General features: G+C 43.3%; 3 protein-coding genes across 4 annotated transcripts; 2 read left to right on the top strand and 1 right to left on the bottom strand.

Annotated features, from left to right (window-relative positions):
* Positions 1 to 22,885, top strand: LOC122648808 (L10-interacting MYB domain-containing protein-like). 2 transcript variants are annotated; one of them, XM_043842040.1, is made up of 6 exons: positions 1 to 353; positions 1,793 to 2,143; positions 2,217 to 2,289; positions 2,365 to 2,861; positions 9,404 to 9,409; positions 22,872 to 22,885. In XM_043842040.1, the coding sequence occupies exons 1-4, from the start codon at positions 345 to 347 to the stop codon at positions 2,844 to 2,846; spliced, it is 915 nt and encodes a 304-aa protein (XP_043697975.1). In that variant the 5' UTR covers positions 1 to 344; the 3' UTR covers positions 2,847 to 2,861; positions 9,404 to 9,409; positions 22,872 to 22,885. The 2 variants fall into 2 exon arrangements, with proteins under 2 accessions (XP_043697975.1, XP_043697974.1); XM_043842039.1 differs by lacking the exons at positions 9,404 to 9,409; positions 22,872 to 22,885 and having other exon boundaries at positions 2 to 353; positions 2,365 to 2,931.
* Positions 4,778 to 6,724, top strand: LOC122652050 (pentatricopeptide repeat-containing protein At2g13600-like). The gene has a single exon (XM_043845702.1). The coding sequence runs from the start codon at positions 4,778 to 4,780 to the stop codon at positions 6,722 to 6,724; it is 1,947 nt and encodes a 648-aa protein (XP_043701637.1).
* On the bottom strand, positions 14,774 to 16,280 carry LOC122652044. The gene is made up of 2 exons (XM_043845687.1): positions 15,177 to 16,280; positions 14,774 to 15,070 (listed from the first exon to the last, which is right to left on the bottom strand). The coding sequence occupies exons 1-2, from the start codon at positions 16,278 to 16,280 to the stop codon at positions 14,774 to 14,776; spliced, it is 1,401 nt and encodes a 466-aa protein (XP_043701622.1).
* Positions 22,886 to 24,592: the final 1,707 nt, after the last annotated feature.

Below are 24,592 nucleotides of genomic sequence, written 5' to 3'. Positions count from 1 at the left end.
TTGGCAAAGGCGCTAATTCATTTCGGGTTCCATAGATTTTTGCCAATAAAGAAAGAAGGCGGAAACCTGAACAGAACTAGAAGTAGTTGTTGGAGTGATTGGTCGTTGAACAAAATTAAATGTTGTCATCATCGTTTGTTTAGGTGAGATGGTGATGGCACCAACCTATCCACCAAACCCCCACTTTCCTCAACAGCAGATGGTGCAAATCCTACATTTCAATGCAAACCCAAATGGGTCATTAAGGTCCCCCTCCTTTCTTATGTCTCAGAAGCTTATCTTCATTCTTCTTGGTTCTCTTCAGATTTGATTTAAAACCTAGCAATCCTATTTTTAAGCTCTCCATGGCTGAGGTGAGGTTTTGACTTCCCTTTGTTTTGTACATTTCATTTCATCAATTATAGTTCTGTTGTGTTAATTCTTGCTGTTCTGTTTGTTGGGTTGGAAGAAACAGTGTTGATTTATTTATCTTCTCTGGTTAATCCTAAAATTGCGTAAATGCACAATTTTTTTAAAAATATATTTTCAAAAGGATAAAACTAAAATTGGGTCCTGCATTAAGGATGGACTTGTGAAGCTAAACAAAATAATAGGTGATGAAACGGAGTTAAGCCATTAGATTTGTGGTGGTGCTAGTGCTTAACTTTCCTCTCTAGTTCTATGGAGATCCTGAGATTTTTCAGATGAAGGAGAATGCTATTCCCATCTGGATGAAAAAGTGGTACGGCCGTCTGGAAACTTTGAATTTGGATTAGGTAGGTTGGAGTTTGGGATTCTGGTTTTTAAGCTCCCATTCATAGTAAGACTTGCTTCGAGTGGAAGGAGATCACATGTGGTGCAGCTTCAAAGGCTTCTGAATAAGGCTTTGGAGTATTCTGGTTTTTAAGCTCCCATTCATAGTAAGGCTTTGGAGGATTCTCAGCTTTTACTTGCAGTGTAAATTTGGGATGTTCAGGGTTGATGGCTGTTGTGAAAGTTTATGAGGTTTTAAGTTTGTCTCCACCATTTGAATAGAGTGTATGTTTTTTGTTGAAACTTGGGGATATAAAATGTACATGAAACTATTTTACATCTGCAAATTATAACTTTTTAACATAATCAAATCTTCTAATGACAATAAGGGAATTAGATGGATTACTCCGAGGACAAGGGATGACTTGCATATTGAACTTTGAGTCAGTAATATCTGTTACTAGATGTCTTATTTATTGTTGTTTTGGAGGGACTTCTTTTACATGAGTCAAACTAAGTAGAACCTCATTGTGTGTGGTCTTGATCCTTCAAATTTTGGAAATTAACAAACTTTTCCTAACCCCACTTTTGACCTTGATTCTATCCATCTAATAGAGAAGGTACTTTTACTGGTCTTGTCAAATAATCTGTGGAGATCTTTGGTATCACCCTTCTCCCCTTGTAGTGATTCAAAGAGAGTATAGAAGTTTGAAACCAAACTAGTAGGACCTCTGGCTTCAGGACTAAGATCAACATATTAATTTCTTTCCCTCTTTACTTTCTCACAAATTGCAAATTCTAGGGGAGATAATTGCATTAATATACTTATCAGATAGGATTATGTAGAGAAGAGGAAGGGTGAGAGGAATGTGTTGAGAGTTCTTGTATTCTAATCTATGTGTTATTCCACTGAGATTTTCTCCCACTAGTTGGATAAGGTTCTTTATCAGACTATCCTTGAGTGAGGGTTATCTCCCACTTGGCACTTGTTGGTGATGGTCCCATGATAATATTGCTATTTTACACTTCATTCTTTTGTTTTTCTTTATGTTTTGATCAGCTAGAAGCAGAAAATGTATCCCCAATCCAACTAACCTCTCCAGACCGAGGTAAAGCCAAGTGGACACCACCGCGAGATGATTATCTTGTTGAACTGATGATTGATCAACTACCATTTGGGTGGAAAAAGAAAGAAAATGGATTCACAAAACAATCATGGCAGTCCATGACAATTCGTTTCAACAGGAAATTCGGTCTCCAATTTGAGAAATCACAACTGAGAAACCGCTATACCAACTTACGAAGGATTTACTTCATTATCAAATCACTTCTTAGTCAGAATGACTTTGGTTGGGATGAAGCTCAACAGACTATTATAGCTACAGATGAAGTTTGGGATCGTTATATCCTGGTAAATTATTTCGTTTTTTGAGTTTCAGGCCACTATGTATCCCTCCCTGTATGCTCATAGCATGTATATGCAGGATCACCCTGATGTGGAGTCATATAGGTTTAAGAGCTTCCCATTGTTCAAGAAGTTGGCCTTAATTTTTGAAGGTAATACACTTGTTTTTGTTGTAACATTTTTGTATTTGGTTGTTAAGAGTGAAATTTAACAAAATAATGCCACAGGCACAAAAGGAAAAGAGGTATCAAAAGAGGCAAATGACAACACTGCATTATCACTTTTTCCATGTATTTCTACTTCGCTACATACTCCAGAACCTGATGCAACACAGGAACAATCCAAGTCAAGTTCAGATATGATGTCCCCACAAAGAGACACACAGCCAAAGAAGCGTAAGTTTGTCAAGGACACAACGTCAAGACATAAAAAATCACGGAATGCTGAATTGATGATTGCACAAGCTATTTCAGGAATGGCATTGAACTCCAAACTTAATGCAGAGCAAGTAATCAGTTCCAGGTTGTATTCATATGACAAGTGCTTGGAAGAATTACAAGAATTAGAAGGTTTGGATGATTCAGTATTTGTAAAGGCGGTTAGACTTTTGAGAGATGAAAAAAATGCTATTGCTTTTATGACACTGAAAGGCCCTCGACGATTGTTCTGGCTAAAGACAGAATGTCAGGCAGAGGTGCCTTTGCTATAGAAATGTAGAGTTGATGTGTTTGTTCTCATGCTTGTCAAATTTAGAAGACAATGGCCCTAAATCATGAATGAATGTATAATTGCATATTATAGGTCAAATTTAGAAGACAATGGCCCTAAATCATGAATGAATGTATAAGTGCATATTATAGATTTTGTATATAATTAGAGATATCAATTTCATTGGTTTTTTTTTCTTCTTTTCTTTCTGTTTTTTCGGAGGGGGAAGGGGGGGGGGGGGGGGTGGGGGCTACAGTAGCAAGTTCTAGCTCATTATTTTGTTACATATGTTCTTGATCAGTGGGATTTCCTTGAGGCTCAACCATGTGTAACTTTTGGTCAGTACTGAAGACTTTGATAAGGATGAGTTCTGGGAAGGTTGTGCCATTGTGACCAAGTGATCACGGGTTCGAGTCTCTTGAAACAGCCTCTCCGTGAAGCGGGGGTAAGGCTGCGTAAGGCTGCGTACATTATGACCCTACCCAAATCCCGTAGTGGAGGGAGCCTTGTGCACTGGGCACAGGGCATGACACGACCCCAAAAGCACTTTTTCATAATCAACTTTGGAAACCTACTTGGCTATTGAGCAATTACCTGTACGAAGTAAACCCTTGTGGGATTGTGACCCTTTGTCCCGTCCATTGTAGCATGTGTCGCCCAGGGCATGAGAGGCATGATGACTTGACGTCATCCTCACCTTCCTCTCCCGGGTTTCCTCTTCTCCTTTGTGATAATTTCAGCTCAAAGATGGACCCAAACAGTTTGTTCTTAGTCTGACTTGGATCTTGCTGTATTCTTGCAGAGATGATATTTGTGTTCTGTGATTCCCATAAGCATCTGTTTGGATCCTTGAGAATCCAAAACCCGAAATGCTACAAAATGCAAATATCTTACATTGGATCGAGTGGTGCAAATTGCAAATCTTGGGAGTTTGTCGTGTTATATATGATCCCGGATTTAATTGGTGAAAAGTATGAGAGGAGAAATATACACTAGATGGTAGGTAGGTGCGCACACGGTTGAGATGAGTTACTAAATTTAACATGTAAATAATCCATATGATTAAATACAAAATAAAACCGCAAAATATCAGAACTATAGAAGAAGAGATGAGAAGAGGAAGAAGAGAGACGCGAGGGTTGAAGAAGCTTTGGTGTATGAACTACAGCCAGCCATCAACAACTCTTTTATTCAATCCTTAAACCACACAACCTTTAACGAAACTCATCCTAAGACAATTCTAACTATATTAGGAATAGGGATAAGAAACAGAATATCACCCCACGGTATAGAGGTCTATAACAACCCATGGACCTCCAACCGACGCACATATACTTCAACAATCCAAATTGTTGAATTGGCCAAATCATCCTCCCTTGTGAAAAATAATTTAAGTGTAAAACAAAGTCAAAATCATTTCTTTTGTAATTAATTTTTGGGAAAAAAAAGCTACTTGATCGTGTGGTCAACGTGACTCTTGCGTCTAGATACCAAACCGCCCTGTCCCCATGGAAAGATAAAAATCCCATCTAGATCAAAGTTCGTGCATGCACTCCCATTGGTACATGCGCACATGCATGCTCTAGAGGAACGAGCAGCGTTCTCTTACCCTTAAGGTTTTTTTTATCTCATAGATCTAGACAATTTCCTCAAAAATTGAAACCCGCTTGGCCGGAGATTCCTCTGTGGGTATACCAATATATTAGAATGGGATGCACCTCATCCCTACTTTCGATGCCTCAAGCCTCATGATTGAGTAGGAGAGCGCAAAATAGACAATATTGGCTCTTCCTCTTCCTCCCATCAGAAAAACAAAAACAAAGGCTCCCAGTGTCACATCTCTGCGCGCTATTGTACCCTGAGACGTATTATTACGCCATCAGATTTTATGTCCCACCCATCCATGCCGTTGGAGTAACAGAAATTTGAAAAATGGGTTCTCCGAACGCGCTTCTGAACCTCTATTGCGAGAAAGGTAAGTGGCGGGAACTTACTGTTTTGTATGGACAAATACGAAAACAAGGCTTCCAGCCCAACTCCTTCACCTTCACCGCTCTTCTCAAATCCTTCTCCTATGCCCACCCTCCTCCTCTTCAGCACGGCCAATCCATTCACGCCGATGCCACTAAGCGTGGGTTTATTGGCTCCGATCACTATGTAACTAACGCCCTTATAACAATGTATTGTAGAAATGGGTTGCTGCAGAGTCAACTCAAGCTGTTCGATGAAATCCCTGTTCCAAGCACTGTTTGTTGGAATACGATGATATCAGGCTTCTTCCATGCTGGATACTGTGATAGAGCCCGCAAACTCTATGAAAAGATGCAACGGTTGCAGCAGCCTACCAATGACATCACCTGGTCGGTCATGGTGGCTGGTTACACTCAGAATGACCAACCTGAGAATGCATTGCGTGTTTTCAAGCAATTGAAGGGAGAATATGATGAAATGGGTTTGTGCTTTTCGCCTAATTCTCACATCTTTGCTAGTGTTTTCTCTGCTTGTGGAAAAGTGGGAGACCTTGGTTTTGGAGAGCTAGTCCATGGTTATGCTGTGAAGGTAAGCACATATATCGAGGATGATGTTTTTGTTGGAAGCACTCTTGTGGATATGTATGGTAAATGTGGTTGCCAGGAACAAGCTAGGCTTGTCTTTGATTCTATGGTGGAGAGATGTGTGGTAACCTGGTCTGTGCTTATAGCAACATATGTACATAATGGATGCCCTATGCATGCTGTTGAGGCTTTCAGGGAGATGGTTTGCAAGGGTGCAGAACCAAATTATGTTACTCTGACCACACTTATCACAGCGTGTGCTGACACTCCAAACTTGATTTTAGGGAAGGAACTTCATGGCTTTATTATTCGGAGAAGAGAGATGGACCTAGATGTTTTTATTTCAACATCCTTGATAGACATGTATGGTAAGTGCAGTAATATGGTATATGCTCGTCAGATATTTGAGATGAGCAAGCCTTTTCTGAGATGCAATGGAACTGCAATGTGGAATGCAACTATTTCTGGTTATGGAGAGAATAATTTTCTCCATGATGCATGGGCTATGTTTCGATCTATGAATCAAAGTGGTGGCACCAAGCCCAACTCTGTCACTATGGCCATTGTTCTTCCGTTGTGTGCTAGATCTGCCATGCTCTTGTATGGCCAAGAAATCCACTGTTATATTCTTAAAAATGGTTTAGATGAAGAAATACTAGTAGGGAATGGTCTGTTGGACATGTATTCTAAGTGTGGGAGGCTCCAATTGGCAGAGAATCAATTTAACAAGATGAATAAAAAGAACCAAATCTCATGGACTTCAATGATTGATGGCTATGGAATGCATGGAGATGGGAAGGGTGCAATTAGGGTTTTTGAGGATATGGTTAGAGAGAAAGGCGTAAGTCCAGATCATATCACATTCGTGGCATTGGTCTCTGCATGCAGCCATGCAGGTCTACTAGAGGAGGGGCTCAGATTCTTCAAAGCAATGCATAGGGAGTATGGAATTGTTCCAATGGAGGAGAATTATGGTTCTGTCGTTGATCTACTTGCACGTTCTGGGCAGTTAGAAGAAGCTATAGATTTGATAAGAAAGATGCCAATGAAGCCAGGTGGTAGTGTTTGGGGAGCGTTACTTGGTGCATGTAGGATACATGGGTATGTTGAAGAGGCTGAGCATGCAGTGGAGAGTCTACTCAAACTGGAGGCATATGAGGGTGGTTTTCAGAAGTTGTTGTCAAGTATATATGCGGACATGGGTAAGTTGGACAGTGTTGCAGAGGTAAGGAGAGGAATGAGAAAAATGGGTGTGCTGGAAAGGAAAGGGTTCAGTTGGTTGGAGACCAAAGGAGGGATATATGGATTTGCTGTGGGGCAATAAAGTTCGTTTCCAAGACAGAATGTACTTTAACTAATTCTAGCCTACTAATCCGAAGGTTTCTGCAATTATATTTCTCACAGTTTATGGAAACCATGGGTTGACGACTTCCAAAATACAAGAAAAGGTTGGTTAGCAAGAGAGACAATGGCAATTTCTATGAGAATGATTGACCAACTTCCATTTGGGTAGATGAAGAGAGAAAATGATTCACAAAGAATCATGGTATTCCATGACGATTTGTTTCAATAGGAAATTTAATCTGCCATTTGGGAAAGCAACTACTGAGAAACCACTACTCCAACTTGTGGATGACTTACTTCATCATCAAGTCACTTACTATTCAAAGAACGGTTGGGAAGAGTCCCACCAGATGTTTACTGCTAAAGATGAAGTTTGGGATCATTCTATCACAGTAAGTTACCCTTTTAGGAATTTCAAGTTTCAATGTGTGCTATTATACTTATATAGCATATGTATTCAGAACCTGATATGGAGTCTGACATAGCTTTGCATTCTTCCCACCAGATGTTTACTGCTAAAGATTAAGTTTGGGATCATTCTATCACAGTAAGTTACCCTTATATGAATTTCAAGTTTCAATCTGTTTGTATGCTTATATAGCTAGCATATGTGTGCAGGAACTGATATGGAATCTGACATAGCTTTGCATTCTTCAATAAGTTAAGCATTAATTTTGGAGGTAAACCCATTTGATTTTTGTCATAAATATAATTTATTTGGTTAGTCATTATTAAAAAATATTAATGTGACAGGTACAAAAGGAAACTATGCCTTAACATGTACTGTAGAGGTTGCAAAAGAAGGTAATGGTGAAATGGGCTCATCACTTTCCTATTGGACCTGATGCCATGCAGGAACAGTCTAAATCAAGTTCAGATATGATGTCTCCTGAGATGCACAGCCCAACAAACATCAACTTATTGAAAAATTCTGACACAACATTGTGCCATGCTTAAAATCACAGAATGCTGAAGTGATGATTTGCACTTGCTATTTTGGAAATGGCATTGAACTCTGTAATCAGTGAAAAAACAAGTTAGCAAAGTCCAGGCAGTATTCATATGGTAGGTGCTTGGAAGAATTACAAGAAGTTGAAGGTTTGGCTGATTCAATGTTTGTAAAGGCAGTTAAACATTCGAGAGATGAAAGATTTAATTTCTTTTATGATGCTGGAAGGCCCTTGACATTTGCTCCGGCTAAATACAGAATCTCCGGCAGATGTGCCTTTCGTTTAGAAATTCAAACTCTATGGCTCTGGTTTTATGTTTATCAAACAAAGAAGACTATTTCCTTTCTATACCATGAATTTATGTGTAACTTCTCATAGATTCTGTATGTAATATGAGATATTCAATGCCATTGACTTATTTTTCTCGCTATGGTGAAAAGTTTTAGTCAATCATTTTTTCTGTATGTGTTCTTGGTTGGTGACATATGATAGCACTGGGCTGTAGGGATTTTTTTGAGGGCCCAACCATGCATAACTTTGGTGGCAAGAGCTGTGCCCATGCTGATTTATGGTCATACATGAACTTGATGCAACAAAGAATCAAACTAATTATAATTATATGAAAGGGTGTTTGGTTGTAAGGACCTCAGAAGAATTTCTAGATTGGTTCTTCCATTTCCTAATTATTGGGATATCAGATTGTTTACCCGGTTGCTAAGAGTCTAGTAGTCCTGGCCTTCTGAGTTGTGGTAAGGTAGACTATTTGACAGTATACAACCCTGGATGATGGGCAGAGTTATCTGTACCATAAATTGACACTGCTGCCTAAGCTAGGAAGGTAGAGCCTGTAAGATCACATTTCAGGATGTGTTGATCATTGATTTTGGCGCATAAGAGATCCAAGTAGGATCTACCGGTGTCAATTAAATGCTCAAAGGTAATTTTCAGCTCTAACTACTTTTAGCTCATACAGATGGGTCTGTCTAGTTGTAACTGACCTGGTTACAAAAGAGTTGTAACTTAAAATTTTTTCTCCTGTTTTTTTGTCATTCTTTTGATTGCTTTTAAAGTTAAACTCGTCCTTTTCCATTGGCTTTGAAATATATAAATATTTAAACATGGAGGATGTATTTGTAAAATCCTATTCACTTCCTTCTAAAGTTGTCAGTTGTCTCCCTCCTCGCCTAGTAGTCAAAGAAACAAAGGCGAGGTTAAGGTTTGATTTTCAGTTTTGCTTCCTATTTAAAGTCCTAATTCAAGCTTCTCACTCTCCGGCCACCGCTGATATGTTGTCTCTCGCTCTCGTCATTCCAGCAGCTCCAGCTGTCGACAAGACCATCTCCGGTGACTCAAGTAGCCAGGTGTAGCTTCTCCCTCACTCTTGTGCGGTATATTTCTAGTACTTTATCTATGGTCTCTCAGTTCTCAGACCTATTCTCTCTCTCTCTCTCTCACACACACACACAGATTTTGTTTCTAGTTATCTACATGTTACATAAGAAATGAAGAAAACCTGAAATCTAGTGTTATGGTGTTTTTTTTTTTAATCCAATTCAGTGCTGCAACCAAGGGGGGTGTTGGAGCTAGAACCACCGAGCCCACTTAGATACCTATGTGAATTACGATCAGTGCCTTTCTTTTTTTTGGGTTGGGGTGGGGTGGGGTGGGGGAGGGGAGATAGTTGAAATTATTTGGTTTGTTATAAAAAGATTCATGTCACTTGAAATCATCTGATAATTTGTTTCTTGTTTTCTTTTTAAATGCATTGTAGGCTTGTATTGCAAATGTGATAGCAAGACTAGATGATGGAGCTGGAACTGTCTTAAATGCAATATTGGACAAGACAAAAAATGCAGAGAGCAAAGTTAAAACAGAGAATTCAGGTGATACCTGATGTGAATTCAAATGCCACCGTAAGTATTTCTTTCTTGTCTACTACCATTTGAGTTACTTTGCTTGCTTCAAAAAATTAGGATTTTTAGTTCAGTTTCTATCCCAAGAGACTTTCAGGACCTTATGGTAATAGAAATAAGAAGTTAGGACAGAAGTCTCTGTCCTATCGTGACCATGAAAATTAATGACGGTTATGTTGGATGTTTGAAAGGAAAAAAAAAAAGGGCTGGATTCTGCAAGAATGTTTACATTTGACATCTTTCGATGGAGTCACTAAATACTGAATTGAGTCTAGATTTTACTTGGGTTGGCTGCACAAGTTGCGTTTTGCCTCATATCAATGAACTTTCAAACTCATGTTTAAGTAGTTTGGTCAAAGGTTCTATGCTTCATGCTAACAATAGAGAACAGAGGAACTTATCTAGGGGAGAAAAAAGGAGGGAAGATAGAGATAGCTTTCTGACACTACTAAACTAGCATGAAAGCATCCCTTAGAATTTAAAAAAAAAAAAAAAAAAAAAAAAACCCGAATATTACCTGGGACCCGGGGCAGCCCCTATACTTTTATTAAGCTCCAAAAAGAATAAAGAATACACGGGGGGGACATGCCGCCTTACCCCTAACCCAAAAAAGAATAAAGAATTGTGAGAACCAAGGCACTATAGTCTGAGAACATGCAAACCAGCTCTATCCTCCCTCAGAATACGTTGGAAATCTCCCTGTGGCAGCTGTGCCTGATCGTACGAGGTGGAGAGCCCTTCATTGCAAGCATGAGTTGCCAACCAGTCGGCCGCCCTATTGCTCTCCCTATAAGCGAAAGTAATGCAAGGCCTGACTAATCCTATCAGCACCAAAGTTTCCTGAAACCAATACCAGCCCTTCCATAAACCACAGCTCTTGCCGTTGACCATACGCACTGTGGAGACTGAATCAGAGTTAACCACCACTCCAGAAAGACCCAAGTCATAACATAACTTCAATCCATTCCTCAAAGCACGAAGCTCCGCAATAGCATTGGAGCAGGGGCCGTAGAAGTTAGGGAAGGCTGCCAAGACACAACCCTCCCTGTCTCTTATCACCCCTCCCCCCCCACCATCCCCAGGGTTCCCTCTACACGCACCATCCACATTTAGTTTCAGCGAAGCAAAGGGGGGGGCACCAGTAGATCGGAGTCGGCCGAGCTATCTTAGGAGAAGGAGCCACAATCCCAAGACTACATAGAATCTGCTGCCCTCTCATCGATGAGGTTCTTCCAAGCTTGAGTGGCCGCGACAAGCCCCTCACCTAAACTTTTATGCTGTCGATGATGCTCAGAGCTGACCTCATCCTTTCTCCATGTCTTCCATTGCACCTTTCCTTCCACAGCTCCCACACAATCAGGGAGGGCAGGTAGCCAGCAATGTAATCAGAGAAGCACTTGCAACTAGCCGACTCCTGCCAAAGCAAAATTCTGCTTCTGACATCTTGTGCAGGGACAACAGGGACGTCAAAGATCCCTGAGAAAAATCTCCAAACCTTAGAAGCAGTCCCACTTGCTACTAGGCAGTGATCCGTTGACTCGCTTCTAGGGTTTCTACAACAATTGCACTTTGAGGCCAGGGGGATACCAACCACCATCACCGACTCATCCGTGGGTATCGACCCATTAAGAAGCTGCCAAGTGAAAAAAGCAATTTTTGTTGGTAAAGTCTGGTTCCAAATCCATCTGGAGTAAGGAACTTCCGTCGAGCGGCCCCTCACAACATTCCAAACACTCTTAACCTAGAAACGTCCATCACTAGCGGGAGTCCATAACAGCCTGTCCTCCTCTCCTGAGAGCATATAGCCACCTTGGAGGATGCCCTGTCATACCTCATCGGAGTCTATTTGGCCTAAGACAGCCTGGTCCTAGATGCCATCCACCCCCACCACATCCTTGACATGGAGGGATGTGTCCACAAGCAGTGCATTATCCACATGATCCATCAACGGCCCCCTACCAGTCCAATCATCCAGTCTAAAAAGAATGTCACCTATACCAATGAGCCACCTAGACCTGGATAGCAGGATGTCCTTGCACGCCAACGTGTTTCTCCAAGATTTAGAGCCTGCGCTTTGCGAGGAAACCATGGCGATGTGGCAGTTTTTCAGCAACTTTGCCATGAAAAAATCCCGCCAAAGCGACTGATCCATCATAACCCTCCAAAGGCCCTTCAGTCTCAGTGAAAAGCCTACCTCCTCCAACAGTCTGATCCCCAAACCACCTTCCTCAATAGGTCTACAAATCTTGCTCCAACTCACCCAGTGCTTTCATTTTCCCCACTCCGAGCTGCCCCAAAGAAAGTCAGCCATGATGCCATAGATCCGTCGAAAAACCACCTTTGGAGGCTCCAAGGTAGCAAGCACATGGAGGGGGATGGAAGACGAAACATGATGCAGCAGAGTGACCCGTCCCCCCAGAAGATAAGAGTTTACCCTTCCAGCCCGCCACCCTACTTCTCAACTTTCCAATCAAATCATCAAAGAAGCTAATTTTCAGCCGGCCCGAATGCAAAGGGGCCCCTAGGTAAGTAAGAGGAAGATACCGCCTGGGGTACCTGGTAACCATGCTCACCATGCGTGCTCTGGCTCCCGAGACTTTTTCGCCTACCATAAAGCAACTTTTCTGCTTGTTGACCAGTTGCCCTGAGAACCCCTCGTATCTGCTAATAAACCCGCTGATCTATTTTAGAGAGCTTTTTAAACCCCTGGTAAATATGATAGTATCATCCGCATATAGACAATGGGAGATACCAGGGCATCCGTGCGGAAGAGAGAAATAGACCGCACGTCCTTCAGCAAACAACTTCTTGATGCCCCTACTCAGAACTTCCTCAGCGAGAATAAACAGTGTTGGTGAGAGGGGGTCCCCTTGGCGCACATCCCTTGAAGACTTGAAGAAACCAGACGCTTGACCACCCAGCACAATAGAGAACCAACAGTTCTCCACTGTCTTTTTGATAAGATCTTTCCAAGCCTCGGTAAAGCCAAACCTAGCAAGCACCATAATAAGGAACTTCCACTCCAACCTGTCATAAGCCTTAGCCATATCCAGCTTCAACACCTCATTTCCCCCGTGAGTCTTCCTGTTCAAGTCCTGGGTGACTTCTTGGACAATGGATATGTTATCATGAATGCTTCGCCCCTATACAAATGCACCCTATTCCTCCGCTATCAGGGAGGGAAGTAACCCCGCTAACTTGGATACAAAGATCTTGGCAATAATCTTGTAACAAAAATTACAGAGACTTATGGGCCAGAGATCCGACATTACCTCGGGGTTGTCCTTCTTAGGGATAAACACTAGATTGGCAGACGTATAGCTCCTTGGGAGAGCTCCCCCGCCAAAAAAATCCTTCACCATCGCCCAGACATCATAGCAAATCACCTCCCAACAGGCCGTAAAGAAATGACCTGAGAAACCATCCGGGCTTGGGGCACTATCACAGGACAGCGAAAACACCGCCAGCTTAACCTCCTCCAGAGAAGGCGGGGCTAGCAATAAAGTATTATCCTCCTTTGTCACTACTTGAGGGATGGAAGAGAGAAGCTCCTCATCCACAACACAACCTTGGGAAGTAAAAATCTCAGAAAAATAATTCACAGCAACCGCCTGCACCCCCTCCTGACCCGTGACCTAGGAGCCATCACCAGATCTAATTTTTCTTATCCCCCCTTGCTTTCTGCGGATATTGACCATGGAATGGAAAAATCTGGTGTTCCTGTCCCCTTCTTTCAACCAGGAGATTCTGGACTTTTGTTTCCAGAAAATCTCCTCCTGTAGCAGAACCCCCTCAAGGATTTTCTTGGCCGCCCCTAGGGCCTCGCAAGCCTCAGAGCTAGCATTCTGGTCCGCAGCCACCTCCGCCCTACTGACCGCATCTTCTGCCTCCCTAACCCGCTGGTGGATGTTCCCAAACACATCCCTGTTCCAAGTACGAAGAGAACCCCTCAGACGTTTCAGCTTCAAGAACAAACTCACGAGAGGAGACCCCTCAACCGGAGCAACCCACTGGCTTTTGACAAACTCCTAAAAATTCGGGTGGTGCAGCCACATCTGCTGGAATTTAAAACAAGAGAAGGACCGTACCCTGGTAATCGAGCATGAAAGCCACAGTGGCGCATGATCGGAACAAGCCCTGCTCAAGTGGAACACTTCACACCTTGGGAAAGCTGACATCCAGGTCAGGTTCACCAGAAAACGGTCAAGTCTGGCCAAAACCCTACGTGCACCTTCCTGGTTATTAGACCACGTGAACATGTTGCCCATATAACCCAAATCAATGAGGCTAGCTGTGCTAACGCAGTCTCCAAACTCATCCATAGACATCGAATAGGCCGGCCTCCCGCCAACCTTCTCATGAGGCTCCAATATAGCGTTAAAGTCACCTCCCACCCCCAAGGAAGGTCAGTAGTAGCAGAGAACTGTGCGAGAGCGTCCCATAATGCTCTTCTCTCCACCGCCATGCATAAACCATGAACAAAAGTGACCAGAAATCGTACCGAGCTAGCTCCCTGGCAGTCCAAAGTAACGAACTGCCCATTCTCCACAATCACCTGGACTAGCATCGAAGTCCTCCAAAAAATATAGATTCGCTTTGTCAGGTGCATAGCATCCATGCCAATCCTTCTCAGAATCGAGCTCGCCTTTGAAGGCTGTGCTTTTGGTTCAGCAATAGCGACAATGTCTGCATTGTGCAGAGTGATTAAAGTCTTCAACCGCCTAGATGTAGGCTTGTTCCCAACCCCTCGGGCATTCCAATAGATACAATTCATTGGGGGGTTGTTGCTTGTGAGCCAGTTGGCCTCATGGAACTTATAACATGTCACTGGATGCCGCCATGCCTATGTTGTGCACCCTTCTTCTTTTTCACTCTCTTGTAGCCTAACTATTCCCACCGGGCAGCACTTGGCAACCGCCTTTGCTTTTGCAAAAGTCTTTTGTACACCTTGGCAGCGCTGTCCAATGCTTGTTGCCCCCTTCCCTCCACCACCGGGAGGTCCTCCGGAGCAATGACAGTCCCCTCCCCTATCTTCTGAAAAGTCCAGCGAACCCTCCCCTCAAGAGAGGCCTGGAAAGCCTTGAAACTCTCGAGAAGGGCAGTCCGGTCCCCTTGGGCCACTTGCACCCCTTCCACATGTGTGTCGTCCCTGTCGCCTGGCACCCTCTACCCTCCTTCAAAGTAATGCTGAGAGGCCACATTCACAGACCGAGAGCGCCTGCCTAAGGTGTTGGTGGCCAAACCACTGTCCAACTGTGCTAGCAGAGCATTTGGCAATCTATCCAAAGAGGCCGCAGTTGAAGCCCCAGGGCCCACATTGCTGACACCGAGGCCACCTCCCCTGTTCCCTTCTGGAGATGAAGAAGAAAAAAGACTGGACCCAGCGGCACGACAACCAGCCGAAACCCCAACGCCAACGCCCTGCCTTGCAACAAACTCCTCCTCGACCACCGCTAATTGACGCTATAGCAGTACCTGTCCCTCAGAAGCCATGCTGTGTCCAGACCCAGGAGGGGCCATCGAAACCTGAGATGTAATCCCAACGGGAAGCCCACCCCCCTCTTAACACCTCCTCTGCCAAACTGCCTGCAGCCAAGATAGAGCCAGGTTGCTCCAAAATCAGACCACGATCCGTTGTCTCACCATGCGCACCACCAGCTACCCCTACGACAGCCCTTCGAGCAGTCGGTCTCCAATGACCTCCCCTCCTCGCCATGCCCTTGCCAGCGACACGTCTAGTAGCCGTGGGACCTTCCCGAGAAGAGCCCTCCCCTGTGGGAATGAAAACCCCTTCCTTGTCCCGAGACCCAGCTCCCTCAAATGCTGCATCCCTTTCAATTGGGATCACTTGAGCCAGCCCTGCCTCCCCTACATCACCACGAACTGCGCCAGACTTTACCCTTTGCGCTTTCCTGCAGGCCTCCTTGACATGCCCAAGCTTCGAACAGCTAACACAATATGACGGAAGCCCTTCATAAAGAACCTTTTGGTGAAAGCCATCCACCCCACACCCAATCCACACCCTCGAGGGAAGGGGTGCACGCAAGTCTACCTCCACACAAACCCTGGCTGCCACGGTGTGAGTACAGTTGATGGTGGCACTGTCAATCTTCAAGACCCTCCCTACCACACCAGCAATGGATACCAAAAAATTCCCTTGATAGAAATTCACTGGAAGCCTTGGCAGGGAAATCCAGATGGGAGCAAAAGGCAACTCCCAACCTGAGACGAAGCCGGAAGTCCACTTCATAAATCTCAATAGAAAACCTTGCACATGAACTAGGCCCTTCATCCAAACCTTAACGAAATTCACCTGAGTCGTAAGTCTCAATAGCACATGCCTCGCGTCAAGGAGAGAGACGATAATGTCACCCTGCAGAAACAACGTCTTCTGTAGAAAATCTTTAATTGAGAAAAGGGACGGCCTTCCATAGCTGCATTTGGCTACCAAAGCTGTAGAGAATGCACTCTCCGATCGATCCACCTCCGCCTGTGAGAAGAAAACTGCTGGTTCCCCAAAGTGAGAGGAGACCTTCTTCACCTTGACGTCCACCATAGGAGCAGCCAAAGACCGAGAGACCACTGCGGTGAAAGAAGCTGTTTGTGACACAGTAGGGGCCCTCCCCAGGTCAGGATTAGGGGGCCGACCCTCCCGAGAGGGAGACGACACCATGGAAAACCCCAATTCTTAACCTGCGCCACTAGAGCCAAACCTATACCTAATCGCACCTGGCAATCTTTAGTACTAGAATGACTTCTGTCATGTGATGACATATTTTATTAGCATCCCTTAGAATTTAGAATAGGGCAGTCACTTGTACCTGGTGCTATGTTACCAAATCTGCCCGCCTAGAGAATTAGTCCCTCTGAGCATGAAGAGCTTACTAAACAAGTTGGAGAGCTTCTCAAGAAGGGGTTTATTGATGAGAGCATAAGCCCTTGTGCTGTTCTAGCCTTGTTGACACCAAAGAAGGATGGTTCGTGGCGCATGTGTGTGGACAACAGAACTATCAACAAGATTACCATCAAGTATAGGTTCCCAATCCCTAGGCCTTGATGACATGCTAGACATGCTGTCCGGTTCAAAGATCTTTTCCAAAATCGATCTTCAAAGTGGATACCATCAGATTCGTATCCGGCCTGGAGATGAATGGAAGACAGCCTTCAAGACCAAAGATGGATTGTTCGAGTGGAAGGCCATGCCCTTTGGCCTAACAAATGCACCTAGCACATTCATGAGAGTTATGACACAGGTACTTCATCCTTTCATCGGTAAGTTTCTCGTTGTTTATTTTGATGATATTTTGGTGTACAGTAAGCACCCAGATGAACATATAGACCACCTGAAACAAGTTCTAAGAGTGCTCCGGCAAGAGAAGCTGTTTATAAATTTAAAGAAGTGCTCTTTCATGCTGTCCAAGGTTGTTTTCCTTGGTTTATAATTTTTTCAAAGGGTGTTGAAGCTGATCCGGAAAAGGTCCGAAGCGTTGTTGAATGGCCTACTCCGAAGACATTCACTGAAGTGCGAAGCTTCCACGGTTTGGCTTTTTTTTATAGGCTATTCATTCGCAATTTCAGTGCCATCATGGCACCCATAACCGAATGCACCAAACAGAACAAGGGTCCGTTCGCTTGGACAGCACCAGCTCAAAAAGCCTTCCAAGTGATTAAGAAGAAGATGACTGAAGCTCCAATGCTACGCCTGCCCAACTTTGACCATATTTTCGAAGTTGCTACTAATGCTTCCCATGTTGGTTTAGGCAGAGTTCTTATGCAGAATGGACATCCTATTGCATTCTATAGTGAGAAACTCAATGATGCCAAGACTCGGTACTTTACTTATGATATAGAGCTTTATGCCGTTGTTCAGGTCTTGCGATATTGGAGACACTACCTTATTGGCAAAGAATTTATCCTGTACACTGATCGTGAGGCACTCAAGCACCTCCATTCACAGAAGTCCATTAGCACCAGGCATGCTAAATGGGTCGCATATTTACAGGATTTCAACTTTGCCCTCAAATACAAGCCAGGAAAGGAAAATACAGTGGCTGATGCACTGAGTAGAAAAGTCCTAACCTTGAGCACTTTTTCAGCCCATGCACTTAGCATCGAGCAGATCAAAGATGAGTATGCTAGTGACAAGTACTTTCAAGTCCTATATGCTGATTTGAAGCAGGGTGGACAACACCCTAAGTATTCCTTACATGATAGTTACATATTTTTAGGAACTCGGCTTTGTATTCCTGACTCATCCTTTTGGCACCATATTATCAGGGAGTTACATGGAGGAGATTTAGGAGGACACTTCGGGAAAGATAAAACCATCTTGTAGGTGACTGATCAGTACTATTGGCCTCACTTGACCAAGGATGTAGAGCATGTAATCCAGAGGTGTCGAGTTTACCAGCTAGCTAAAGGTACCAAGCAAAACACATGCCTCTATTCACCATTGCCGATCCCTCACCAGTCCTGGGTTGATCTCAGTATGGATTTCATACTTGGACTACCCCCTACCAAAGAAAGATTTAACTCCATCATGGTGGTAGTTGACAGATTCACCAAGATGGCTCACTTCATTCCTTATCGAAGAACACTTGAAGCTTCCAACATTGCCAAACGGTTCTTCAAGGAGATTGTTCGTATCCATGGGTTACCCAGTACCATCGTATCTGACCGTAACGTGAAGTTTATGAGTTACTTCTGGAAGACTCTATGGCTGAAGACAAACACAAGCTATTGTTTTCTACCGCATTCCATCCCTAGACTGACGGGCAAACAGAAGTAGTTAACAGGAGCCTTGGTAATTTGCTGCGGTATTTGGTCCGAGACTATGAGAAGACGTGGCCCTCTATCCTTGACATTGTTGAGTTTGCATACAACAGCTTCGTGAATAGGACCATCGGTCGTACTCCTTTCGAGATTCTCCTTGGGGTACAACCCCGCCATCCGATTGATCTCATTCCCTTACCCCCTCAAGCTCGGGTAAGTGTTGAAGCAGATGAATTCCTCCACCATATCACCGAAGTGCACGCAGATGTTCAACGTAAGATTGCACTCAACACTGATCACTACAAGTCCACTGCCGACAAGCATCGCCGGTTCGTAGAGTTCAAGCCGGGAGACATGGTAATGGTACAGGTGAATCCAGAGAGACGCCAATCGGGTGTCAATAGTAAGCTACATCTAAAGATGGGTCCATACAAGGTACTGAAACATATTGGACCTAATGCTTATGTTCTAGAGTTGCCTGATGATATGGGCATAAGCAATGTTTTCGACGTAGCTGATCTATACTTGTATACGGGGCATCATTCAGATGATGGCAATTCAGAGCACATGTTGTGACTGCCCCAACTGAAGCCACCTATGGAAGATGTGATTGAAGAGGTTCTGAATGATATGCACAAGACGACTTGTCAAGGTGCTGGTTACCACTCCTTCCTTGTCAAGTGGAAAGTTCACCCACGCTAGGATAGCACTTGGATACATGCTGATGACTTCAAGAGGCTTGATCCGGAGTTATATGATTGTTACATGGCCTTCACCCATTCATCGGAGATGAATGTTTCTATGTCGGGGAGAGCTGATGCAGGTCCAAGCATGCGAAAGAAGAAGAGCCTTGACTAGGCTGATTTCGTTGGAGCCTTTAGTTTTTAGTGTTTTAATTAGTAAGGTCAAAATAGTCTTTTTACTTTTATTTTCTTAGTTATTCCCCTCCATGATTTTAGAGGGATGAGTGTTTTATTTGTTTAAACTTTTACTCCTATTTAGAGTGTAAGTCTGCTATGTTTTTTTATGTTTTATTAGTAGGATTCAGGTTAGGAACCATTAGTCCTAATCTGACTAGGATTGGATTTAGGATTTGGAACTAGGATTCCTAGTTCAAATCTGGTTATTTGTGTAAGGCCTTTGGCCCTCTTTTTATTATAAATAGATGGATCATGGGCAGGCTCCCCACTAATTTTTGCATAAAAAACTCTTGTTTCAATCTGAAGCTGCCGCTTGCGTCTTCTTGTCTCTACTCCTCTGCGAGCTTGCATCCTTGTGGACTCAAGGTGGTGAAGGGTGGGTGGACTCCTGCGACTCCTTGCACTCTGAAGGTCAGGAGGCTCTATCGATCTTCAAGCTGCTGCCTTATTTCTGCATTACAGTAAGTGAACCTGTTGCCCTTTGTTTTCCTTTATACAAACCTGATCTATTTCCCTTCCCCCATCACATTCGACCTCTATTAAACCTGCAACTTAATTCTGCCCCCTATAGCAGAATTTGAAAACCTATACAAACCCTTACTTCTTTACATTATTAGGATCCCCTAAATCTGCATATTAAAACCCTATATGCCCCTTTCCTAAAATCTTCCCCTAAACCCTAGTTCTCACAAGCAGTCCATTTTCATAAGGCATCCTACCCGTAACCCTAGGTTTCCAACCTCAACCAAATTCGATCAAACTTATACCATTAGACTCATAAAAACCTGCACATCTTTACCAAGTAAACCCTAGCTCGAAACCCTAACCCTAACCCTAGTTTTTGCCCTAATTACCTGAACCTGTCCATTTGGCCAGCCCTGTTACATAACCTTGTTTCCCCTGGTTCCTAGTGGGTTTTATCCTACCTAGGCTACATTAAATTGGTATCAAAGCCATGGAAGAACATGGCGACCCTGTTGTTGATCCACCACTACCACCCCCACCTGATCCAAAGTTTCTTTGATGATTGAATCACCTTGAATGTGTTCGAATTTATGTAATAAGGGTACTTTAGGTACTAATTTGTTATGTAGTTGTTTTATATTGTAATTTCTCTTTTTTACCTTTTAACCTCTCTAGGGAGGTGTATGTAATTCCTTTTATCTTATTAGTGAAGTAATATAGGTGAGGAAGAGGCAACTCTCGAACACAAAACATTCCACCATCTTCTCTCTTTTTCTCTATCTTCTTTAACATTCTTCCTCCATCTTTCTCCTTGTTCTTTACATTCTTTAACTTCCAACTTGGTATCAGAGCACACTTTGTTGGTTTGAGAGTCTAGTTATCTTCTTGTTCATTCATCTCTCTCTCTTTGGAACCTTGGGTTACAAAGGGATTCCAAGGAAAGGATACTTATGTGAAGTGTTTAAAGAAATCTTTCAAGGAACATGAATGAAGACCATGGAGACACCAAAAGAGCATCTCATTTGAATTTGAAACCTTAGTTTAGAAAGGGGTTCTAAGGAAGGGATTCTTATGTGAAGTGTTTGAAGAAATCTTTCAAGGAACATGAATGAAGACCATGGAGACACCAAAAGAGCATCTCATAGGCATTTGGAACCCACATCCCACTACCATGTTATCGCCAGCCTGTTTTGGTTCTCTCTCTCTCCCCCTCCCCTTTCATTTGACCAATATTGCAGCTGAGGTTAGGCTCATTAGGATCGCCCTAGGGTGTTCTTTAACCCCCCATGGTCTTGCTCCATGCTTTTACGAGGTGGTGCTTCACAACTCATTTTTCCCTTATTTTCAAGTTACTTTCAGCACTTGTTTTTCTCTGTTTTGCCTGTGAAATGGGTCTCTGATACTTTGGACTGCTTGAAGTTGGTGACTTATGTTGTTTGAGCTTCCCTAGTGGTTGCGTGATGAAGTCATGCTTTGAAGGATTTGGTGGAGTTGATTTTCTTTGATATGTTTACCTTGTTTGATTGCTGGACTGTGATTACTAGTGTTTTAAAGACTCTTTTGGACTTATTTAGATTGAGACTATACTCTCCATTTTAACTTGGGTGTTCACCCTACTTTGTAAACTTGTTTCTTCATCATGTCTGGGATCAATGGATCGACAGATGTTGTTTCGAGTAGTGCTTCTCCTACTTAGGTTGTTTTTGACAATCCAAATACTCAAATTTCTCTTGTGAAGTTGGACAATACCAACTACTTAGATTGGGCACATTCAATGAAGCTTTCCCTCCGGAGTATGGGGAAGCTAGAGTATATTATAGGCACCATCAAAGCTCCTACTCCAGATGACCCAGCATATCCAAAATGGGAGACAGAGAACTCTATGGTTATGACTTGGCTTATCTTCTCTATTAAGCTTGAGATTGGAAAGAGATTTATAAGAAAGGAAACTACCAAGGACGTTCAGGATAGTGTTTCCAAAACCTTTGATTGTGTTGGTGACTCGACTAAGGTGTAACAACTTCTCCAGAAGATCATTACCATGAAGTAAGGGGCATAAGTCTATTTCTGAGTTTTATAATACTATCATTGGTCTCTGGGAATAGTATGATCATTATAGGGATCTTCAACTATCCAGCCTAGAAGCAAAGGTTTATCGAACTCTTGAGAAGGAGCGTGCTCTTATTCTTCTTGGTGGATTGAACCAGGAGTATGAGCTCATCTGTATACAAATCTTGGGCAGGTCTCCTCTTTCATCCTTAGATGAGGTGTGTAGTTATTATAGAGTGAGGAGACTCAGAGGGTAGCCATGGAACCTGCTTCCTCCCTTGAGCCATCTGCTCTTTCTTCTAGCTTTCAGAGAGATTGGTGTGGTAGTGGTAGAGGCCAAGGGCCACCTCGTGGTGATGACAAAGATAGGCCCAAATGTAACCATTGTAGGAGACCTAGGTACACTAGAGAGAAGTGTTGGGCTCTTCATGTCCGTCCTCTTGGTACACATAGCGGCCGTAGAGGGAGAGCTAGAGCACATTCTGTGATGACTGAGACTAATACCCAGGAGTACCCACCTAGCATATAGGCTAATTCCAGCTTACTCACTGTAGACACTGAGATTTTGTCCCCACCCTTGGCCATGATGACAAACGAGACACGGATGGAAGGAATCGCACCCAAAACCCCAAAAAAACCCTTGGAAACTACTAAAAGGCCCAAATAGCCCATAAAAGCCTAAACCTAGGGCTGAGGTAGCACCAGAAGAATGACGCCACAGAAATACAGTCCGCGACGCCGCACAAATTATGTAGTGCCATGTAAAAGAACGAATCTTCAGACTTATGTCATCCAGATGGCATCATCCGTGGAGCCACAAGATTTTTCTCCACGGTGTCGTGGAAGGCTTCCACGGCGCGGCAAATGTGGGGTTCACCCCTATAAATAGGAGGGTCCCCCACCCTTCAAAACAAGGGAAAAAAAGAAGAGTATGTAGAGGTTCATAGGGTCCTAACCCGTTCTTGTGAGATCCTCCTTTCTCCCATTAGTCTTCTTTGGGTCGATTTTGAGAAGTTCTTCCGAGCCATGGGTAGATCCGTCGATTACCCCGCTTGAAGAACAATGGTTCCAATCCCGATTTGGGCCTTTGCTCCAAGCCGTTATTCCGTCTATATACGAATAATGAAAAATCCCCTTCACAACCATCACTCTGTCCGAGGAGTCAGTGATGATTCATCCATCCGTCTCCACTTGAGCTCGGGGACCACCGATTGTCAGAAATCTCGGCGTCTTTGAATAGAGGTATAATCATTGCATTTTACGTCAACATAATATAGTCTGTTAAGTTTATTGTGTTAGTGTACATAGTATTTATTAATATCCATGTAAATAAATATTAATAAGACATATATTGTATAATTATTTGTTATATATAATTGTGTGGATATGCTATGAAGAGAGAACATTCGATATTTAGCATCTATGATAGTAAGACCGGTTTAACTGGGCAAGGTGGGTGCTAATACCTTCCCATACTTGTAACCTGACCCCTTATCCATTCTCTGACCAGACCAGATGGAATCACGTGAATTTGTTCAATAACTCGAATGGAATAACAGTCATTACGTCCTAGGCCCTAACCTTAGGTGGCGACTCCATTTTTATGAAGCATGATCCGAACCCCCTATGTCGATGTATTGACATGATACGCCATAATTAACCTAAGACCACTTGTTGCCATGAGGCCACGAAACCCTGATTGGCATCCCGGGAGGACTGCGATACTTATACTCACTAGGTAGGATATTGCAGCATTTCCCACGGTCATGTCACACCTGGTCAGCTCACCTTTTACACCTACAATGGCAGATTCCTCATCCTCTTCAGCTTTGTAGGCCTCCACATCCATCCTTACCAGAGCCCCATCTTGGGCCATTGATTCTGGTGCCATTGACCACATGATTGGTATGTCCCACTATTATGATTCCTACTCCATGTGTTCTAGTAGGGATAAGGTCAAGGTGGCTAATGGCCCCCTTTCCTCCATTTCTAGTAAAGGCAGTATTCCTGTTACATCTTCCATTTCTCTTGATCCCGTTTTTCATGTCCCTAACTTTACCACTAATCTTTTGTCAGTGAGTCACTTAACAAAAACGTTGAATTGTTATGTTACTTTTTTTTTCTTCTTACTAGCTTTTTCAAGATTTAGTGACGAAGAAGATTATTGGCAGCAGACATGAGGAGAAAGGGCTCTATCTTCTTAAACCTCGACTACCTTTCCCCCCCCCAGCTTAGTCCTATGTGTGTGGACATAGTGATAGCAGTTATGTGGATTCTATAATGTTATGGTTGTCGTCTTGGCCATCCCTCTATTGTAAAGAGGAAACGATTACCTCACTTATTTTCTTCTTCCTATGTTTTCTAATGTGAACCATGTGTTATACCATATAATGGCCACCCAATAGCACCTCGACACATGGCACCATCAGAGACAGTCAATGGGGTTTATCGGATAAGGACTATTCCACTCAAAACCCATGGCGGGTTTATCGGGTAAGAACTATCCACCCGAAGACTTGTTGCTAAAAGATCTAGAGGTCCCTTCAAAGAAGCAAGAAGAAGTTGACTCATCCGTTAGAGCAAGAAGCCTATCAAAGGCAATACTACACGCCCTAATACATCACCTCTTAGATAGGTATGGGGGCACTACAGGGGACCTTGGCACATCAAGAACCCTTAAGGTGGTGATCCAGTGAAGGAAGCCACTCTCCACATCTCCATTGCATTTATGAGCATTTAATGATGTCCACCGAAAGAAACCCCTATATATGTAGGAGGC

Source organism: Telopea speciosissima, chromosome 1 (genome assembly GCF_018873765.1).
Source record: "Telopea speciosissima isolate NSW1024214 ecotype Mountain lineage chromosome 1, Tspe_v1, whole genome shotgun sequence".
In the NCBI taxonomy this organism is placed as follows: domain Eukaryota; kingdom Viridiplantae; phylum Streptophyta; class Magnoliopsida; order Proteales; family Proteaceae; genus Telopea; species Telopea speciosissima.
The sequence above is the reverse complement of the archived record's forward strand: the minus strand, read 5'-3'. Positions and strand labels throughout refer to the sequence as shown.